The sequence below is a fragment of the Ambystoma mexicanum genome, chromosome 3q (genome assembly GCF_040938575.1).
Source record: "Ambystoma mexicanum isolate Mex_15411 chromosome 3q, UKY_AmexF1_1, whole genome shotgun sequence".
NCBI lineage: Eukaryota > Metazoa > Chordata > Amphibia > Caudata > Ambystomatidae > Ambystoma > Ambystoma mexicanum.
The window spans coordinates 393,330,215-393,347,561 of NC_090926.1; the positions used below are offsets into that span (position 1 = coordinate 393,330,215).

General features: G+C 45.5%; 1 protein-coding gene across 3 annotated transcripts in view; it reads right to left on the reverse strand.

Annotated features, from left to right (window-relative positions):
* The window catches only part of HMGXB3 (HMG-box containing 3), a 1,885,602-nt gene that overhangs the window by 13,320 nt on the left and 1,854,935 nt on the right, over window positions 1-17,347 (reverse strand). For all 3 annotated transcript variants that reach the window (XM_069654075.1, XM_069654073.1, XM_069654076.1), the window contains one exon: window positions 17,003-17,212. In XM_069654075.1, the coding sequence (XP_069510176.1) occupies window positions 17,003-17,212 (210 nt within the window). The remainder of the gene's footprint in view (window positions 1-17,002; window positions 17,213-17,347) is intronic.

A 17,347-nucleotide genomic window follows, 5' to 3' on the forward strand; every position in this document is an offset into this window, starting at 1 on the left:
GAGCAGGCATGCAGCACCCACAACCTTGCTCTCATCAGTTTGCGGGTTGGCGCTATCTTGAAATGGGCAAAACACTGATGTCTACAGTAAAGGAAATTAAATTCTGAAACCAAAGAAAATAACCCCAAACCTCAAAAAAAATCCAGTAAAACTATTGTGACATAAGAACTAACGCATTTCTTGGACCCTGTGTTATAGGTGAGGGATCAACAGGCATTGCGCAGCCAGAGGAAAAAATCCAAAAGGGTATAGGGCACTTAAAGAAACAATTTTGAGCCATTTTAGCTTACTTAAGGACTCACTACGCCCATCTCTTCCCTTTGGGTCCGGCAGCTAGCATTCAAGAAAAGTCACTTAGAGTCCTGTTTTTTTTTTTTTTAAGTCCCCAATCATTTAATTTTTGCCATGGTCGGTTAGTTGCTCATTTGCCGCCCTTGCCAGGTTGTCGCTCTACTTTGTAACAATCCATATCTAGGATTTGTGGGGTCACTGGGTCGCGGGCCAGGTCTCCAGGTCTGAACAATGTTGGACTAGATGTTTATGGGAATGTGGATGGCAAGGCTCAGGCAACATATCAGTTTCAACCCAAGTACCTTGTTACTGTATCATGAGACATTTTATCAAAACGATACTACCCAGCCAATACTTCCTGGATAATAAAGGACCACACTTCCCTACCCAACCAGGGAGACACCTCCAGATTCTACCTCGCCATTGCCAACTACCTTCCACCCTTTCTCCATGCAGGACTTGCAACCCGCCCAACCTATTTTAAATCATCATGAAACATCTGTATCTGACACCTATCTACTTAATTGACCTCAACAACTCAATCACCACCAGGAGAGTCCCTCTAGTGCAAACATCCGCCTTCGCCAGACCACGTCACAAAATATAAACAGTCGATCCAAATGACCCTGTACACTATTGCACAATCTTAAACACTCTTTTCATAAGGACAATTCTGAAAAAATTCGAATGCAGTGAACTCCAGGATTCCATTAATTCAGGTTACCTGCATCATGAATCATAGATGGCTTTAATTCAACTTGTGCTCAATTTGGGACATGCTAAAGAACAACTTGGTCAAGAAGTCTGAAACTGCACTCATCCTTCTGGACTTCGCTGCAGCTTCTGATATTATCCACAAGAGTCTTTTGAGAAACTGGATGCAATTGGAATAAAAGGAGCAGCCGATTACCTCCTTCCTCACCAACAGAACGAAAACCACTAATTGTTGGCTTTCATATCCCAGCCATGCTATCTGGACTGAAAACTCCCACATGGTTCAGTTTTGTTATCTTTTCTGTTCAACATCTACATTATAGCCCAATTGCAACTCATCCGTTTAGCTGGTCCACTCTACTACAACTATGCAAATGACACCCATATAATCTATGAAAACAAACACTTCACACAACTTGCCTTGATCTAAAAAGATTTCTTGCACAAGTGGACACATCGAGGACAACAAATAGGCAACCCTCCCAAAACAGAACTCATGCTTTTAAAGTGCATCCCACATCATACACATCCTCAGTTCACTTGTACAATGAACAAGGACCATGGCGAGTATCATCGCCCACGCATAAGTAACCATAGAACTACAATGGGCTTTAGCCTCACCCTAGAATCACAAGAGCTATTTTTAGACTTTCAACTCTGCACGTTACAACACATACTACCTTACCTTTCGTTCACTAACAGAACCATGGCTGCAATATCAAAGCTGTAAATAGACTTGTTCATGTAAATGGCCTTTATCTCAGTCTCCTGGAATAACTTTTGGGAAAGCCAAAGAGCACAAAATGTGGCAGCCAGCCTACTACGGAAAGGGCCCAGCACACTTTACACATTTTGCTCAGCATTACACACCCATCAGGACACATAGATCGAATAATGCCACTGTGGCCCTTGTTCCGGACTTCAAAAGAAAAAGCAAGGAGGATCCATTTCCTTCATACTAGCAACCAAACGCTGAAACTCCCTGCGCAAACACATCTGCAATGAAGCGAACCACCAGACTTTCTGTAAACAACTCAAAACATGGGTCTTCAACAAAGCAAATAGTATATACAATAAACAAACCTAGATCAATCCAAATGCAATCACCATCGTACATGCCTTGCTACTCATAACTCATGTGGCCCCTAAAACAACCTAACACTCAACCTTCAAATTAAGCAGACCAGTTGTGTAAACCCTTTGCCAAATCTGTTTCAACCAGTTTCCTTGCACAGTTGCTCATTGCTTTCCCTTTACACTCTAGATCTAAAGATTACACATACACAGAATATACATGTCAAGTTTCTCTTCCACCTTTCCCTCCTCGAGTTATGTATCAGGCCGTGATTAGTCTCTTTCTGCCTGCCCTACAAGGGACTTGGTCACTGGTCTTGAGTCTTCGTTTATCCTCGGAGATCTCCTGGTTCATAAATCCACACCAGGTACTCTCCTGAGGCTTTGCACCACAGAATTTTGTAATGTTTTCTCTGGTTATTTATCTCCTGGTTTTTACTCCCCCCAAGGGGTCGAGGGTTTCACACCTCACATTGGGGTCTGGATTCTGTCACCCCGCCTTGGAATCCGATTGCTGCTACTGTATGGAAGGCATGGTAAGACAGATACAAGTGATCACAGTTCAAGTGTGTCTATTAAACTGTACAACGGGTGAGATAAACACCTAATATAAACCTAAATCTAAGAGGGGAGCAAGCTACGACCATCAATAGTAATAATATCGTCCAAGAGGGGTCTAGTCAAATAAAGAAGCCTATACTAAGATAACCTATATCCAATCCTTACTGCTAAGCTAAACAGTGTGGGATAGTATTCACAAGAACAGAAAGAAGTGTTCACAAAATGATAAGTCAGGATGTTATGGCCGGGGTCTCCCTTCCCCACATTTTTAGCACAGGAAAAGGCGGGACTCTTGAGCACAGTACACTCTTGGGCTTCTCTGGCACGATCTTACAGTTCATTTTCTCTACAGCAGGGCCTTCTGTGCCCAAGTCTCTTCTCATGCAAAGTCTCTTGCTTTAGTGGGCCTGATATGCCAAAACAACAAAACAAAAGTTCCTTCTGTTAATCTTCACGTTGGGTGATTACCCTTCACCCTTGTATCTCCCTCAGCCGGGCTCCGATCCTTCTCTCAGTCGTCGGCCTCCCTCAGTTGGGCTCAGACCAACCACTCACTGTGGACATCCCTCAGTCAGATTCACATGTGTCAAAATAACAGTTCCTAGTGATAGTTTTGAATGCCATAGTTTCGAATGGCAAAGTTTCTAATACAAATCTGTCGAAAAAATGCATTTAAAAAAAATGTAATGGGGGGGGTCCCCCCAACCCCTGTTTTATTACCCCTTAACTCCCAATTTAGTTTTTAAAAAAACTTTACCTACAAAAAAATGCATTTTAGATGCATTTTTTTCGAAACCTTTGCCATTTGAAACTATGTTTTCAAAACAATGTCTGGATACCAAAATAACACTGTTCACTTAAGACTACTGCAACGTGCCAAGGACTTTCAATTGTACAAGGGTTTTACAAGGGTTTTGGTTTGACCCTTGTATACTTCGATTTTCTCAGTTCAATACATTCTCCTTGCTCAGGAGCGTGGCATCAGTCAGAGTCCTTCGGTTGAAGGCCCACGTGGCGCCAGACCACTTTAACTGATCCCTATTCTGCTTACAAAAGACCTTTATGCGTTAAGTCTTCTTTCTTCATAGAATGTTGCTCTTCACAACCTTGAGCCCAACACAGACCGGTCAACTATCAGGTTCTTTTTACTCACCTGCTGTGCTGAACTCGTTGGCATCTCTTTTGCCGCTGTAGTGAAGGGTGGTACCACAATGGCAACCGCGTATCCCCGCCCTGGCTATCTGTGCGGGAGGGTTGCAAATACCGTTGACATCCGTCACACCATTCGCCAGCTGCGATTCCCGGTCTTACGTTTCCTTTGTCTGAGGCTTTGCGGGTCTGGGTTGAAAAGGGCAAGGGCAAATCCTTCCTTGACGTCCTTTCAGTTTTCGCCGCCTTCCTCCTCTGTTTGAACTTCCGTCCTGGAATAGCTGTTTCTTAGGATGGTGGAAAGGGGTCATAAGGAAGGGGCTACCACATCTCACCCTTCAGTGTCCCATTTCCACTCCCGAAGACGCCTCAGCCAGGTGATCATCCCGCACTGGTCCACCCCCAGGAACTGGATCCAATAGCGATGGCTGTGTCCTGGCTACCTGGATGACTGATACCCGGGGTCTAGAAATTGAGAAATCTTCAGGTTTGGCACACTACCCATTCTTGGGGTCTGGTTTCTGTTGTCCTAGCTTGGGGTCTGGGTTTTCGGTTACTCCACCTTGAGGTTGGTTCCCCTTTACTTCACTTTGGGGTTGGTTCCCCTATACTTCACTTTGGGGTTGGTTCCCCTATACTTCACCTTGGGGTTCGTTCCCTTATACATCACCTTGGGGTTGGTTTCCTTATACTTCACCTTGGGGTCTGGTTCCAGGGACCCCTCCTTGGGGTCTGGGTTCGGATACTGCGCCTTGGGGTCTGGGTTTGGATACCACGCCTTGGGGTCTGGGTTCGGATACTGCGCCTTGGGGTCTGGGTACGGATACCGCGCCTTGGGGTCTGGGTTCGGATACCGCACGTTGGCGTCTGGGTTTGGATACCACATGTTAGCGTCTGGGTATGGATACCGCACGTTAGCGTCTGGGTACGGATACCGCGCATTGGCATCTGGGTTCGGATACCCCACCTTGGGGTCTGGGTTCGGCTATCCTGCCTTGGGGTCTGGGTTTGGTCGCCCTGCCTTGGGATCGGGGTTCTGTAACCCTACCTTGGCTTTCGGTCTCTGCCACGCAGACCTGGGGTCTGGTCTTGCCTTTCCGCCCACCTGCAGGCTCTCTGGAACAGCCGTGTACCTTCTGACCTTGTGCAGTGTTCCTCTGGGTAGGAGTGCAGGTAGGCCAAACCGGTTTCCTCTTTTCGGTTTCTTCCTGGAGTTGCGCATCTGGCGGAGCTGGTGCTCGCTTCCTACTGGTTTCCTTGGGAGCTCTGGTCCCTGGTTGCGCTGCTAACCCTGCCCCTTGGGCGTTGATAACTGGTTGACAATCACCTCTGTCAGGCTCATTCCTTCAGTATTTTGGCAGGGACGTTCTACGGCAGCTGCTGGATCCGCCATGTCGGGTGGATGCTCGCTATGTGCCACACCTTCCAGGAGGAGTTCTCTCCTGTGTAGTTACACAGGCTACCTTACACTCCAGAAGCAATGATGATTAAGCCTTTATCATTCACACAGCGAGGGGGTGGGTTTGTCTACCGCTCTATCCTCTGAGAAGTGGTTGGTGTCATAAAAGAGTCTGAAAACACTGCAGCCACTTGTGTAGGAAGTTGCACGTTATTCTACAAGTGAACTGCCATAAAACCAACATAGCTATGAGACAAGGGAGGATAACATATATACCTGTTTAGGGATTGCCTGTCCTCTAGAGTGGTTGGGGGATGAGGGACTACTCCCAGTGGAATCCTGCTTGCCCTGTCCCCTGGGGAGTGTTAGGCATAGTGGGTTCACCTCCCTAGTCCCAAAGGTGTGGCTCCACCTTGGGGAGAGGGGAAACATTCAATGAATTTGTCACAACTATCTCTTTACATCTCCTTATGTAGATGTATTATCTCTCTGCCACAAGACTGCCCGAATAGGCAGAAAACAAAATCTGAAAATTACACCTTTTTGGAGGAGTGTTGATGAGAAGAGGCCTACAGCAATGCCTAGGTTGCTGAATATTTTTTTTTTACTTTTTTTAAAAACTCAGTAAACAACTGAGACCTAGACTATAAGGCAATGCAAGCAAGACATGAGAATCGATAACCAGATTCTCATAGCAAATGTGATTTGAGAATTTCAAAGCATATGGCAACAACAGGGGAGTAGGCTGAATCTGGGTATTGAACAGACGTGTTAAAGACCTCTCTGGCCATACTCTGTTGAAATCAGCCTTAATTGACTATTATGTGATACGAAGTTAATGCAGTGGGCATGCCATGCATGGAACCTCACTGGGACAATGACAGGCATGGATCTGGATGGATGGCGACCTGACTCTAGACGGATGGTGAAAGTGTCAAAGGGTAAGATAGTCTAGGAATCCCAACCTGGCACCCAATCAGGAGCAATAATGCCCCTCTCTTTGCAAGCTAACTTTTACACCTTTTCCAATTCTTTAACAGTTGCTAGTTTTATATTTGCCCTTCATGCTACCATTCTGCGCTGCCATTATATTATACTGTGTTGAAAGAGTTCCTTGCCGAACTTCAACTCCCAACTGCCTGCGGCTGTAGCGTACCTGTCCCCTCACTCTCCTGCGTGCCTCAGGCACGAAGGACTCACGTCTGCGTGAGTTCGGCGCACAGGAATTGTGCCGTCTTGTTACTTTGTTGCCATTGCTAAAATGCATTGTAGTACAACACAACTCCTTAGGGTTTAATTGTCTTTTAACTGATTTTAATTGATTAGCTTTTTTAATTAATTTTAAATAATCAACTCTAATTCTTTAACTGTTGCTAGTTTTATATCTGCCCTTCATGCTGATTTGCCAATATATTATATTTATTTTATTGTTTACATTTGTATAGCGCACCTTCAGCCCTTGGGCATCGCGGTGGCGTGTGTTACTTGTGAATAGCTTAGTTACATGAAAACAGTTGCATTTTGCTCATATATACATTACATATATTACATACAGTTATATAACACACATTCCCTCATTCAGATCATATGGAATGAATATTAGGTTAGCTATAGTGTGGTGAGAGCTTAAGAGAAATGTTCAAAGAGTTATTTTCCGAACGTCAACTACTGACTGCCTCCGGCTGTCGTGGGGCTATTCCCTCACTCTCATGCGCCTGGGGCATAAAGGACTGATGCAAAGCCTGTTTGGGCAGTTCAACGGTTGGCGTGGGATGCTGCGTGACTGGCACTGCCAGGCATTGTGAGACTGGGAAACGGGCTGTTTATCTATTCATTATCTTGATGTTTATGTACTTTGTTTAATCTTCTCTCTGCTTCATGTTGTCACACATTTAGTGACCATGGTTCAATACAACAAAGACAAACTTCTGGAATTTAATAACGGACATTGCTCGATTATCCTTCACGCTCTCAACAAACTTATATACTTTGACATTTTCAAGATAAAAGAAACCCAGCAGCTGTTATTACACTACATCTAACAATTTAGTTTTATCCTTACTCGTTGTATTGATTAACGCTTGATCAGCTGTCAAAAATTTCAGCTGTACTTAAAGATCGTATTCCGTCTGTGAAATTAGATTTGCTTTTTTTTTTTTAACTGAAACATGGTTTACCACCAGCTCGGCTACATATTTTCACTTGCTTGGTTCCAGTGATTTTCAAATTAAATGGTTCAATCATGAACATCAGAAGGGGCGGGGGTTTGCCATCATCGCCAAGTCATCACTGGCATTGTTTTATTTTCATCCTTTAAACTGGGACCTGACATCCCAAATGTATGCTTGCACCCTCTCCTTATCACCTAAAGACTCTTACCGGCTAGTTCTCTGCTATCATCCGCCAGGTCATACGGACTCTTTGTTTTAGAAAACTTTAATCTCTCCACTATTCAAATTAATTTTAGGAGATTTTACTATCTGGTGAGACATTCCTGATAATCTAGATTGCATCAAATGTAGCTAAATTCTTCAATCCCATGGCCTCTCGTTACTCATAACCTCGGGCTCCTACAACTGTGGCCATTGCCTGAACCTAGTAATGTTCAGAGGCAATATTTTATCTCATCAGGAAAACATGCCAGTGTATGGCCCGATCATTATGTTGTAACATTTCTTATTCCAACATACCATGCAGGCCTCCATAAAGCTCCTCCAGCTACTAGCACTTTCACAGGCCTACAATTAATCTTGGGATTGACTCCTTTATTTTTTCCCTTGATCTTAATTGTGTAGACTACCATCAGTCTAACATATCTCTCCAATTTATAACAATTTTGCATCTGAATGTAATGCCTCTGAATTTTATGACTCTGATGATGTATCAGTTTATACTAACTCTGCATCTGAATGTATAGCAATTGCTTACCTGCCCTACTGTTCTGGGAGATCTTTCACTCCGCCATCCACTATGTATCTAACTATGTCTACTGATCTCCGCCCTACCCAAATACCTCTGCCCTCCCCCTCCACATTTCTGCCAACATTAAAATTGATTGGCTCTGCTTGCATACTGGCAACCCCTTGGCAACCAGACAGGAACGATCCTCCTGCCCAAGGGATGACGATCCACTCCAGTAGTTCTGACTGGCTCACCAACCAGCCTACCCATCCAGATACCACGCCATCACCTAGTCACACCCCAACCGGTTGTATAAACCGTGGCATCCCCACCCAAAGATTAGCCCTGGTAGGCACACACCGCACCCTGGGCCGAGCCACCACAGACCATCACCTCAAACACAAGACATCCACTACCAATGACTACACTCTACTTCTCTCAATCCCCAGCCTAGGGAAACACAGCCAAACAGACTATATTCTAGGATAGGCACTGACCTAAACGACTGGATTCGTTCACGCTCAATCTGCTGTTTAGGGTTGCCCTGACAACTCAGATTATGCACTAGAACTGACTAACTTCACTATTTTTTCCTGCCTCTCTCTCACTGCACCCAGCCCCACCCCCAGGGCTGTTACCAACCCCACCACGCATCCCCACCCAAGACCCCGGAACTGGGCAAGCCCACTGGCACAAGTTCCCCTCCTACCAAAACACACACAAACACCCTAAAATGTGCTCTCATTAACGCAAGATCTCTACGCGCTCATCCGGCAGAAATCCATGACACTATCATCGGCTTACAGCTAGACTTTTTAGCCATTACAGAGTCATGGCTACACGATGGCTTCGGCCCACTTCTCTCTTTGGCCATTCCACCCAACTACACTACCTATAGAGCAGATCACATTGATGCGATAGGAGGTGGAGTCGCCCTCAGCGCCAAGTTCTCACTCCAAATTAGGACATGCCCATTGCCCCACTCGCCAGGATACGAAATACTACTCCTGAAGCTCACCTCAGACCCCAAACAACTACCAAAATCCTCTTAGTATCAAAATCCTCTTACTATATAGACACCCTAATGGGCCTAGCCTCCCCGACCTCGACATTCCGCTCTTAATCACACCCCTCCTGAAACCAGCGACAAAATGCATTATACTAGGAGACATGAACCTTGGCTTCAAGCTGCTGCATTATCAGTCGCCCTCAGCGCAAGTGCTTCACCCAACTCATCTCTTCCTCTACTCACTCTTAATGATGCTTCCTAGATTGGATTCTTAAGACCAATGTCCAACTCAAAATCAACACCATTGAACCAGCACTCTGGTCTAACCACTTCCTTATACTCTTCTCTATCACTATCTTGAAGCCCCACAAAGTCACACCACACCACTCAATCCCATTCTGGTCCGTAAAACTTGCAATCAGAAGAACAAGGATCTACAGCCCTCCCTCCTCACTGCTCTGAGTGTCCACCCACTAACCTCCAGCCTATCTGCCCAGGCTCTGGCTACCCAATACCATGCCTGTGTGCTCCAGGCCATTGACCTATACACACCTCTCAAAGCAAAACCCCCCAAACGCCATAAAACCAACAATTCCTGGTTTGCAGAAGACTTGGTTCACTTACGTAGAGAAAAAAGATCCCTTGAACACCTCTGCAAGAAAAGTCCTTCACCAAAGAAGTGTCAGGCCCTTGCCACACTGTCCCTGAATCCAAAAAAGCAATCCTCAATAGCAAAACTAGCAGCTACTATGACAGAATTGTTCAAGCAAACTCCAACAGTAAGGAATGATTTCCAATCATCTGAATTGGAAACACTCAGCCTGCCCGTGGGCACGAATCGCACTAACTAAGTCTGGTGTACCACAATTCAGGATACCCTCGCCCACAAAATCGAATCATTACTTGCCAAAATTAGCACCAAAAAAGCCCTGCTGGCGACTAAGCCAGAGTTGATCGACCCAGACCCCCCCCCCCATTCCGGGGACTACTAGCAACATACCCCTTTTCACTTTTAGCCAAGTCCTTATTGAGCAAGTAGAAGCCAACATCAGAAAACAAACCATCCAACTGCAAAGGTGACCCCTGCCCAGCCCACATTGTTAAGTTTTGCGTGCCATCGCTCACGCCCATCATTACTGACTTTGTAAATGCTTCCTTTGAATCAAGCTCTGTGCTTACTTTGATCAAGTCTGCCCGGGTAACCCCCTTATTAAATAAAACATCACCGGACCCTGCAATCCCCACTAACTACTGTCCCATCACCACCATCCCTTGTCTATTAAAAATCCTTGAGCGCCTAACATACGTGCAGGTTCAAGAATTCCTAGAAAGCAACCAGTTAATGGGCAAAAGACAATCTGGCTTCCCCCCGAAGCACGGCACAGAAACCGCACTGCTGGATTAAAAAATATAAATGGACACTATCCGACAATCAGGCAACCTAGCGATCCTGCTCCTTCTCGATGCCTTCAATCTGGTCGATCACAAAATTCTCTGTGAACACCTCACCCAACACTTCCACTTCTCCCCTGAAGCCACCAACTGAATAAAATCCTTCCTTACTGACCGCACCACACGTGTATTCCTAGGAGAATCATCTACTCATGATATCCCAGTCCCGCTAGGTGTCCCACAAGGCTCCTGTCTCTCTCCTACGCTATATAATACCTACACAAAAACTCTCGATTCCAGGGCATCATATATACCAATTTTGCTGAAGACACTCTGATCCTTATCCCGCTCAGTGGGGACTACGACTCGACACCACCCTCATCAATGCCGTCCGTTTACAGCACTATCCAAAACTGGATGGCCACCCACAACCTCTGCCTGAATTATGATAAAACTGAGTTCCTCGTCATCGGTTCCCCCCGAAGGATCAAACACCTTGATCTGAAGTACTCATCCTTCAGCATTGATGGCTCCATCATTCCCGTCTCCAAGCATATAAAAACCCTGGGCGTACACGTAGAAGCCGCCCTCCCCAATAAAGAGACATGTCAACACCCACTCGTCTTCCACGGCCTACACCACAAGACTAATCGTCCCTGAGCAGACAATTCCTCTTCCCCAGCTACTGCATCACCCTTGCTCGAGCCCTGATCCTAACAAAATTAGATTACTGCAATGCCCTTCTTATGGGCACGTCCAAATCTAACCTGCAAAAATGACAAGTCCCCAAAACAAAGCTCTTTGCGTCACCCTTGGCTTCAGACGCTCAGACAACAGACGTGAAGCCCACTCGCTCCCTGTCAAAGCGCGTGTAGAATTTAAAATGCTAGCTGTCACACATCACTGTGTCCACAACCTGGCACCCCAATACCTCAATAACTCCATCACACCTACTCGCAAACTCTGCTCTAACCAGAGCATCTCCCTGCTCATCCCAAGATACAAGAAAAAAAGGGCTGGGGGAGTTTCATTCTGTGTTACTGCCCCAACGCTTTGGAACTCACTGCCTGAGACCATCCGTAATGATCAATCGTTCGCCGCCTCCAAAAAATTGACGAAAATATGGTTGTTTGATATATATATGTAATAATGTCGCCTACACTATTCTGTATCAATGATATCATGACTTCTGCTCGTTCTCACTTGTACTGTTCTAACACCGTGATACCCCTGGGTCTGGGTGTTGTCAAATGTAATAAATAAAATAATAACTGTCAATTCTTCAGAAAAATTGTGATTTGAAAGCACCTCTAAAAATTGTATGGTTGCAGAAGTAAGACTCTGACACGGAGGGGTCATGGTGTTGGCTATAAACCTTTATTCAAAGGTGCAAAAGGAAAAGAAAACCCTAACTCCCCCTAACTCTAGGAGGGATTGCCCTGCCGCAACGGGTCAGAATGTCCAAAGTAAAAGTCCCACTGTCCAGTGTCAAAATCCTAACTCTGTCCCTTACACACTAACTAACTAAATCAAAGGTGATATCTTTTTGATCCAGAGGGGTGACTCCCTTCTCCTGCACAAAAGGCAGTTCTTGTCTGGATCAGATACTCTTTATATAACAACAGCCACTCCTTCGCTGTCAGAGAAATGTCTTTCTTTCCCCAGCCTTCCTCAGGATTACAAGCCAGTTCTTTGGGGTCCTAGACCCTGGTTGGTAGCCTTAGCTTACCCTCGCCAGCTTTTGTGCTAAAGAGGAACAGCCTGGAAATTCTTTCCAAGCTGCCATGGGGCTGCGACCCTTGGGGGCAGACCTGGTTCCCGCTCACCAAGTGTTGCACTTCAAAAGCATGGTCTGGATGCTCTCTCCAAACTGTATGGATCCGTGACTCTTGGGTGCAGACCTGGTCCTCTCTCACCAAATGCTGCACCGATGACGCGTTGCCTGGATGCTATCTCCAAGCTGCACATTTTGGTTCACTCTCCTGCCAAGCCTTAGAACATGTCCATGTACGATTTGGGTGCGAGACCCAGACCCACCTTTCTGGCTTTTGCAATAACCTCGTTGAGGTTTCAGAGCGCCTGTACCTTGTGTTATGGCTTACACGAGTGACAGCTCCCTCAAGGCAGCTGGTCTCAATCGCGGTACTCCAGTAACTTTCTGGAGCTCTCTTCCCCCTGCAGGGGTTCCGTAGGTTTCTTCTGTTAGGGTATGGCATGCTGGTGTACTTCAGCAGTCGCCCGGTCTCTGGGGCACCTGGAGTTTTGGTCCACTTCTGGGCCGCACGGTCCTCCAGTCCTGGACCAGCCCCAGACACACTCTCTTTCTGCATGGCGTCCTGGTCAGCGCCTGTCTGCACCGCAGGGTCGACTCTGCTCTCAGAGTTCTACCTGGGAGGGCTTGGTCAACTGTCAAGTCCTTCGTTGGTTTTTATCTTACTTCAGCCAATCACTGTTCATGAACCAATGGACTGGTGAAAGTGGTTCCAATGCATACTCAGTGATGCGCAGCATTCCCTCCTCATGTCAGTACTAGGTGAGTATTGAGATGGTAACTCACTAGTACACCTCCTCATCTCAGCACTCTCTATTTGAGTTGCTTAGAAAAGTAGATAGTTTGCGAGTAAGTACGAAAAGGAATGAGGAGAGGAAGGAAAAGTGGGGTAACTCTGGAAAGGGGCACCAAGGTCATGTGCAGGGTGGGAATACCACGTTCTCCAGATGTGGTCATCACTGATCCCAAATGGGGTCTCCCCTCCCATGATAACCACCCACTGAGTACCACCTGCAGGGGGACTATCGGGTAGCAGCCTCACCACCCTGGCCTCATTGGAAGGGGATCCCCCTTCGGAACCAGTGACATCGTGGAATTTGTCACACAATCATTTAAAAATCTAAAAATAAAGCCAGGTACTGCAAATCATTAAGGATCCTGAAGAATATCACAAGAAAGAAAAGAGCTGGCTCAAGTCCAGAGATCCTAATAATTATAAGGCTGCAAAAGCAGCAGTGCATTTATATAAAAGAGGTATTCTTTCAGCTAAATCTCAGTCTCTTCAGAACCAGATTGACCTTGCCGACAACAGACCAAAATAACCTTTTGCAGTTATAAAAAAGCTAGCTACTCCTGCATGCACTTCACTCAGTCTACCCCCGTCGCTCAAATTGACTAACAAATTCAATTAAACTTATAGGAAGAAACTCTATTCCATTCGACTGAACATTGATTCTCAGCTCATTCAACTTAAGCTACCACTCTTACGCTGACGACACACACATTTATGTGAGGCTTAAGAAACCACCGAAAGCTATTAGTCGAGTGCTAGCCTGCGCTTAAAATATAAAAAGCAGGATGTTGGAGAACAGGCTGCAACTCAATCCCTCCAAGACAGAGATTATTGTGCTTGGCTCCAAAAAAACGATTGGCCGAAATTCATTTGTGTGCTTCTTGCCCAACTCTTTTTGAAGTCATTTGGGAGCTAAACTTAAACTACAACCTACATGTCGGCGAAGTTGTTAAATCAATTTAATATCAACCCAAACCTTTGAGGCCTGTCCTGCCCCTAATCGCAGAATCTGATCGTCCGGCTGTTGTCAAGACCCAGTTTAACTCTAGATTAGATTTTTTTGTTGTTGTAAACAGGCTTTATTAATTTTTGTACACACATATTCTACGTATAACTTCATAAGTACATATGCATAGCAATTACCAAATCAGTAACCAGTCAGGCAACCTCACACCATAAACATGAACCACACCACCCTCCGCCTACTCCGCCCACAACTTCCCACCCCCATGTTGCTATCAGTGTCTTACTGCTACCACAAACTTAAATTACGCATTTGCAGAGGCTTCCAAACCCGACTCCAGCTCCGGAGCGGTCCATGTGAACAGTGTTTGTTTTAATGTGTTCCATGATGTGAGCTCCATATTAGTGTCAGAGGGGCCCACACGTGCTGCTTTCAGCCAAGCCGCCGTCTCAGCCTGTGACCATTTGTTTAGGTTTCGCCACCAAGGCGAGGGCATTGCAGGGGCTTCCACGCCATTGCTATTCACTGCTTGGCCAGTATGAACACCAAGTCTTTCATTTTAGATAGGTAGGGTACCTGTTTCGGGCGTGTGAAGCAGCCAATCAAGCAGGCCTCGGGCGAAATCAGTCTTATCATAAGGTCTCTCTCGCCCATTCTTCCTGCTATAGCACCCCAGTACTGGGATAACTTGTGACAAGACCAGAACATATGCAGCATATCCATGTCTCTGGCATCACATCTAGGACAATGTTGCTACGCGGCCCCAGGGAATTTAGAGATCTTAAGGGGGGTCAGGTATGCTCTGTGTGTTACATATAATTGTATCAATTGATGCCTCGAGTTCCTGGACACTGTCTTGTGGTACCACAGTATCTGAGCCCAGTGTGCGTCCGAGAACGTCATCCTCAGGTCCTCCTCCCACCGGAACCTTATAACCGTGCTGGGCACTCTATAGGAGAAACACATATATTCTGGAAATCGTGTGTGGGCCCTTGACTATATCATACATAGTGTCTACTGGGGCAAGCGCCTCTGCCATTTCATGTACGTTGGCCGTCTGCGTGTTATCAGGTTTTTTAATGTGCAATGTAACAGGTACTGACCAATGTGGAGTCCTGTGGCATTCGCCAATTCCAAAAGGGAGTAAAGGATGTGCCAGTAAGCAGATCTCTTATCGTGGCAATGTCCTTGGGTTCCCAGTGTGTCCTGATAACCCGATGTACCTGAGATGACGCAGGTGCCAGAACAGCCAAGGGGATCTGTACAGAGAAAGGGTCCTTCATTTGTATGAGCTCTAGTGCCCTATCCCACAGCTGAATCCCCAGTGACACTAAATAAGTTTGGCGTTAAAGTATTGACTGATTGCACCACAGTAACTCTTTCAAGAAGAAACCTGGCACGGCTGATTGTAGGAGCATGATATCTGAAGTGGGTTCATCCACCAGCCAGTCAACCACGAATTGGAGCTGCCACGCCAAATAGTACAGCTCGAAGTACGGGACTCTAATACCTTCCTCCTCATATGGTCTCTGTAGTGTGGCCAACACAAGCCTGCATCTACCTGCCTGCCACAAAAATTCCCTGCACAAGGAGTCCAATGTTTTAAAGAAGGCCTTGGGGATATTATATGGGATGTTTGCAAAGTCTCTAAATTAGATTATTGTAATGGCCTTTTTATGGGGATTCCGACTGGCCAGATACACTGTCACCAGGTCGCTGAGAACGCTGCCACCAGACTCCTCCACAGCCTTCCCAGATCTGTGTAATATCTCCATTTCATAGGAACTTTCACTGGCTGCCAGTCCAACAGAGGATCCTTTTTAAGATCCTCTGTTTGACGTTTAAGTGCTTTATGGAACTGCTCTCAGTTACCTTGCCTCAAAACTTTCTCTCCACTGTCCAACTCGCTTGCCCCGTTCTGCTGGTCAAACCTTCTTCCTCTAGATTTGTGCACACAGAGACACCATCTGCAGTACTCGAGCCTGGAATCCGCTGCGTGCCGATCTTTGGAAAATAAACTCCCTACCCCTATTCAGGAAGAAGTTCAAAACATATCTCTTCCAATAATTCCTTAACCCTGAAGATTTGGGTCCTCCTCTTCTCCTTATTATGTTTTCATTAACATCTGTGCCCAGATGAAATCTCTGATTGGTTCCTCTGTAATATACGCATTACAAATCAAAGTCAAATCACATCTGGATTATTCATGCCATTTACTGCTAAGAAAAGCACCCTTCTCTCCTTTTCCAAGAGGTAGCAGTTTGCCAAGTGGGCAAAAGCTGCTCAAAGCGGACACACACAAAATCAATTTGTTTTAGACAGGTAGAAATAGAAACATTTTCAAATACATTTCTATAAATCATGTTAGGGGCCATTTTATAATGAGTGATGCAGTAATGGAAGTAGCAAAAGCAAGTAGTAATGTTTTTATACCTTCATGTACTGCTTCAGTCCATTTTCTATTTCTTTCAAGGCAGAGAAGGGGCATGAAGAGAATTTAACATCTCTGTTGTGCTTTCCTTCTCCATCTTTAAAGTACAGTTTGTTTTATGCCAGCATGAGTGTTTCATGCAAGTGCAAAACAAACAGATTCCAATTTGTTTTATCACCTGCTAATGCAACCAGATTCTATAAAAATCCATTTGAAAATGCTATCTACCAAGCATAATTTGTAGGTGGCATTTATATTTTTAACAAAATGGAGAGTAAAAGTGAAGAGTAAAGGTGATTTCGTCTGATTTTACTCTTCACTTCTACAGGCCACTTTGCAAATGTTTGAAATTGCATGCAGGGGAACCAAAGCATGTAACTGCTATAGTTGGCAGTCCGCTACAAGCAACTACATTTATTTGTAAAATGACCCCCTTTGTCTTTTATATTTCTGTTTGTAAGAACACTCAGGCATAATAAGAAAAGACTATCACTGGTCTAACAGACAAGTCAACTCTCAACAGCCCTATGGGTTGACACTAGGACCCACTTACCTTTGGCGGCTCAGAAGGGTCAGAGAAACAGCCCTGGTCCTTTCCCCACATCAGGGTCATCAAGTCAGGGTAGCAAGTGTCAGCACAGAGAGCCACCTGAGTGGCAATATCCACCATGTAAACCGGGGGCCAGTAACGCGAGGAGACGAGCAAGTCCACATGATCACAGGCACTCTCGCCTTGTACAAGGTATTTTGAGCCACACACTACCTGCAGGGGAGAACAACATATGGAAAGAACAGAAAAAAAGTCAACAGCCAGAAATGGGTGAAGTAGCCTGAAAATCCTAGAACTGATACAGTGAAAATACAAACAACCCTCCAGGATCCCCAGATAGCATGTTAA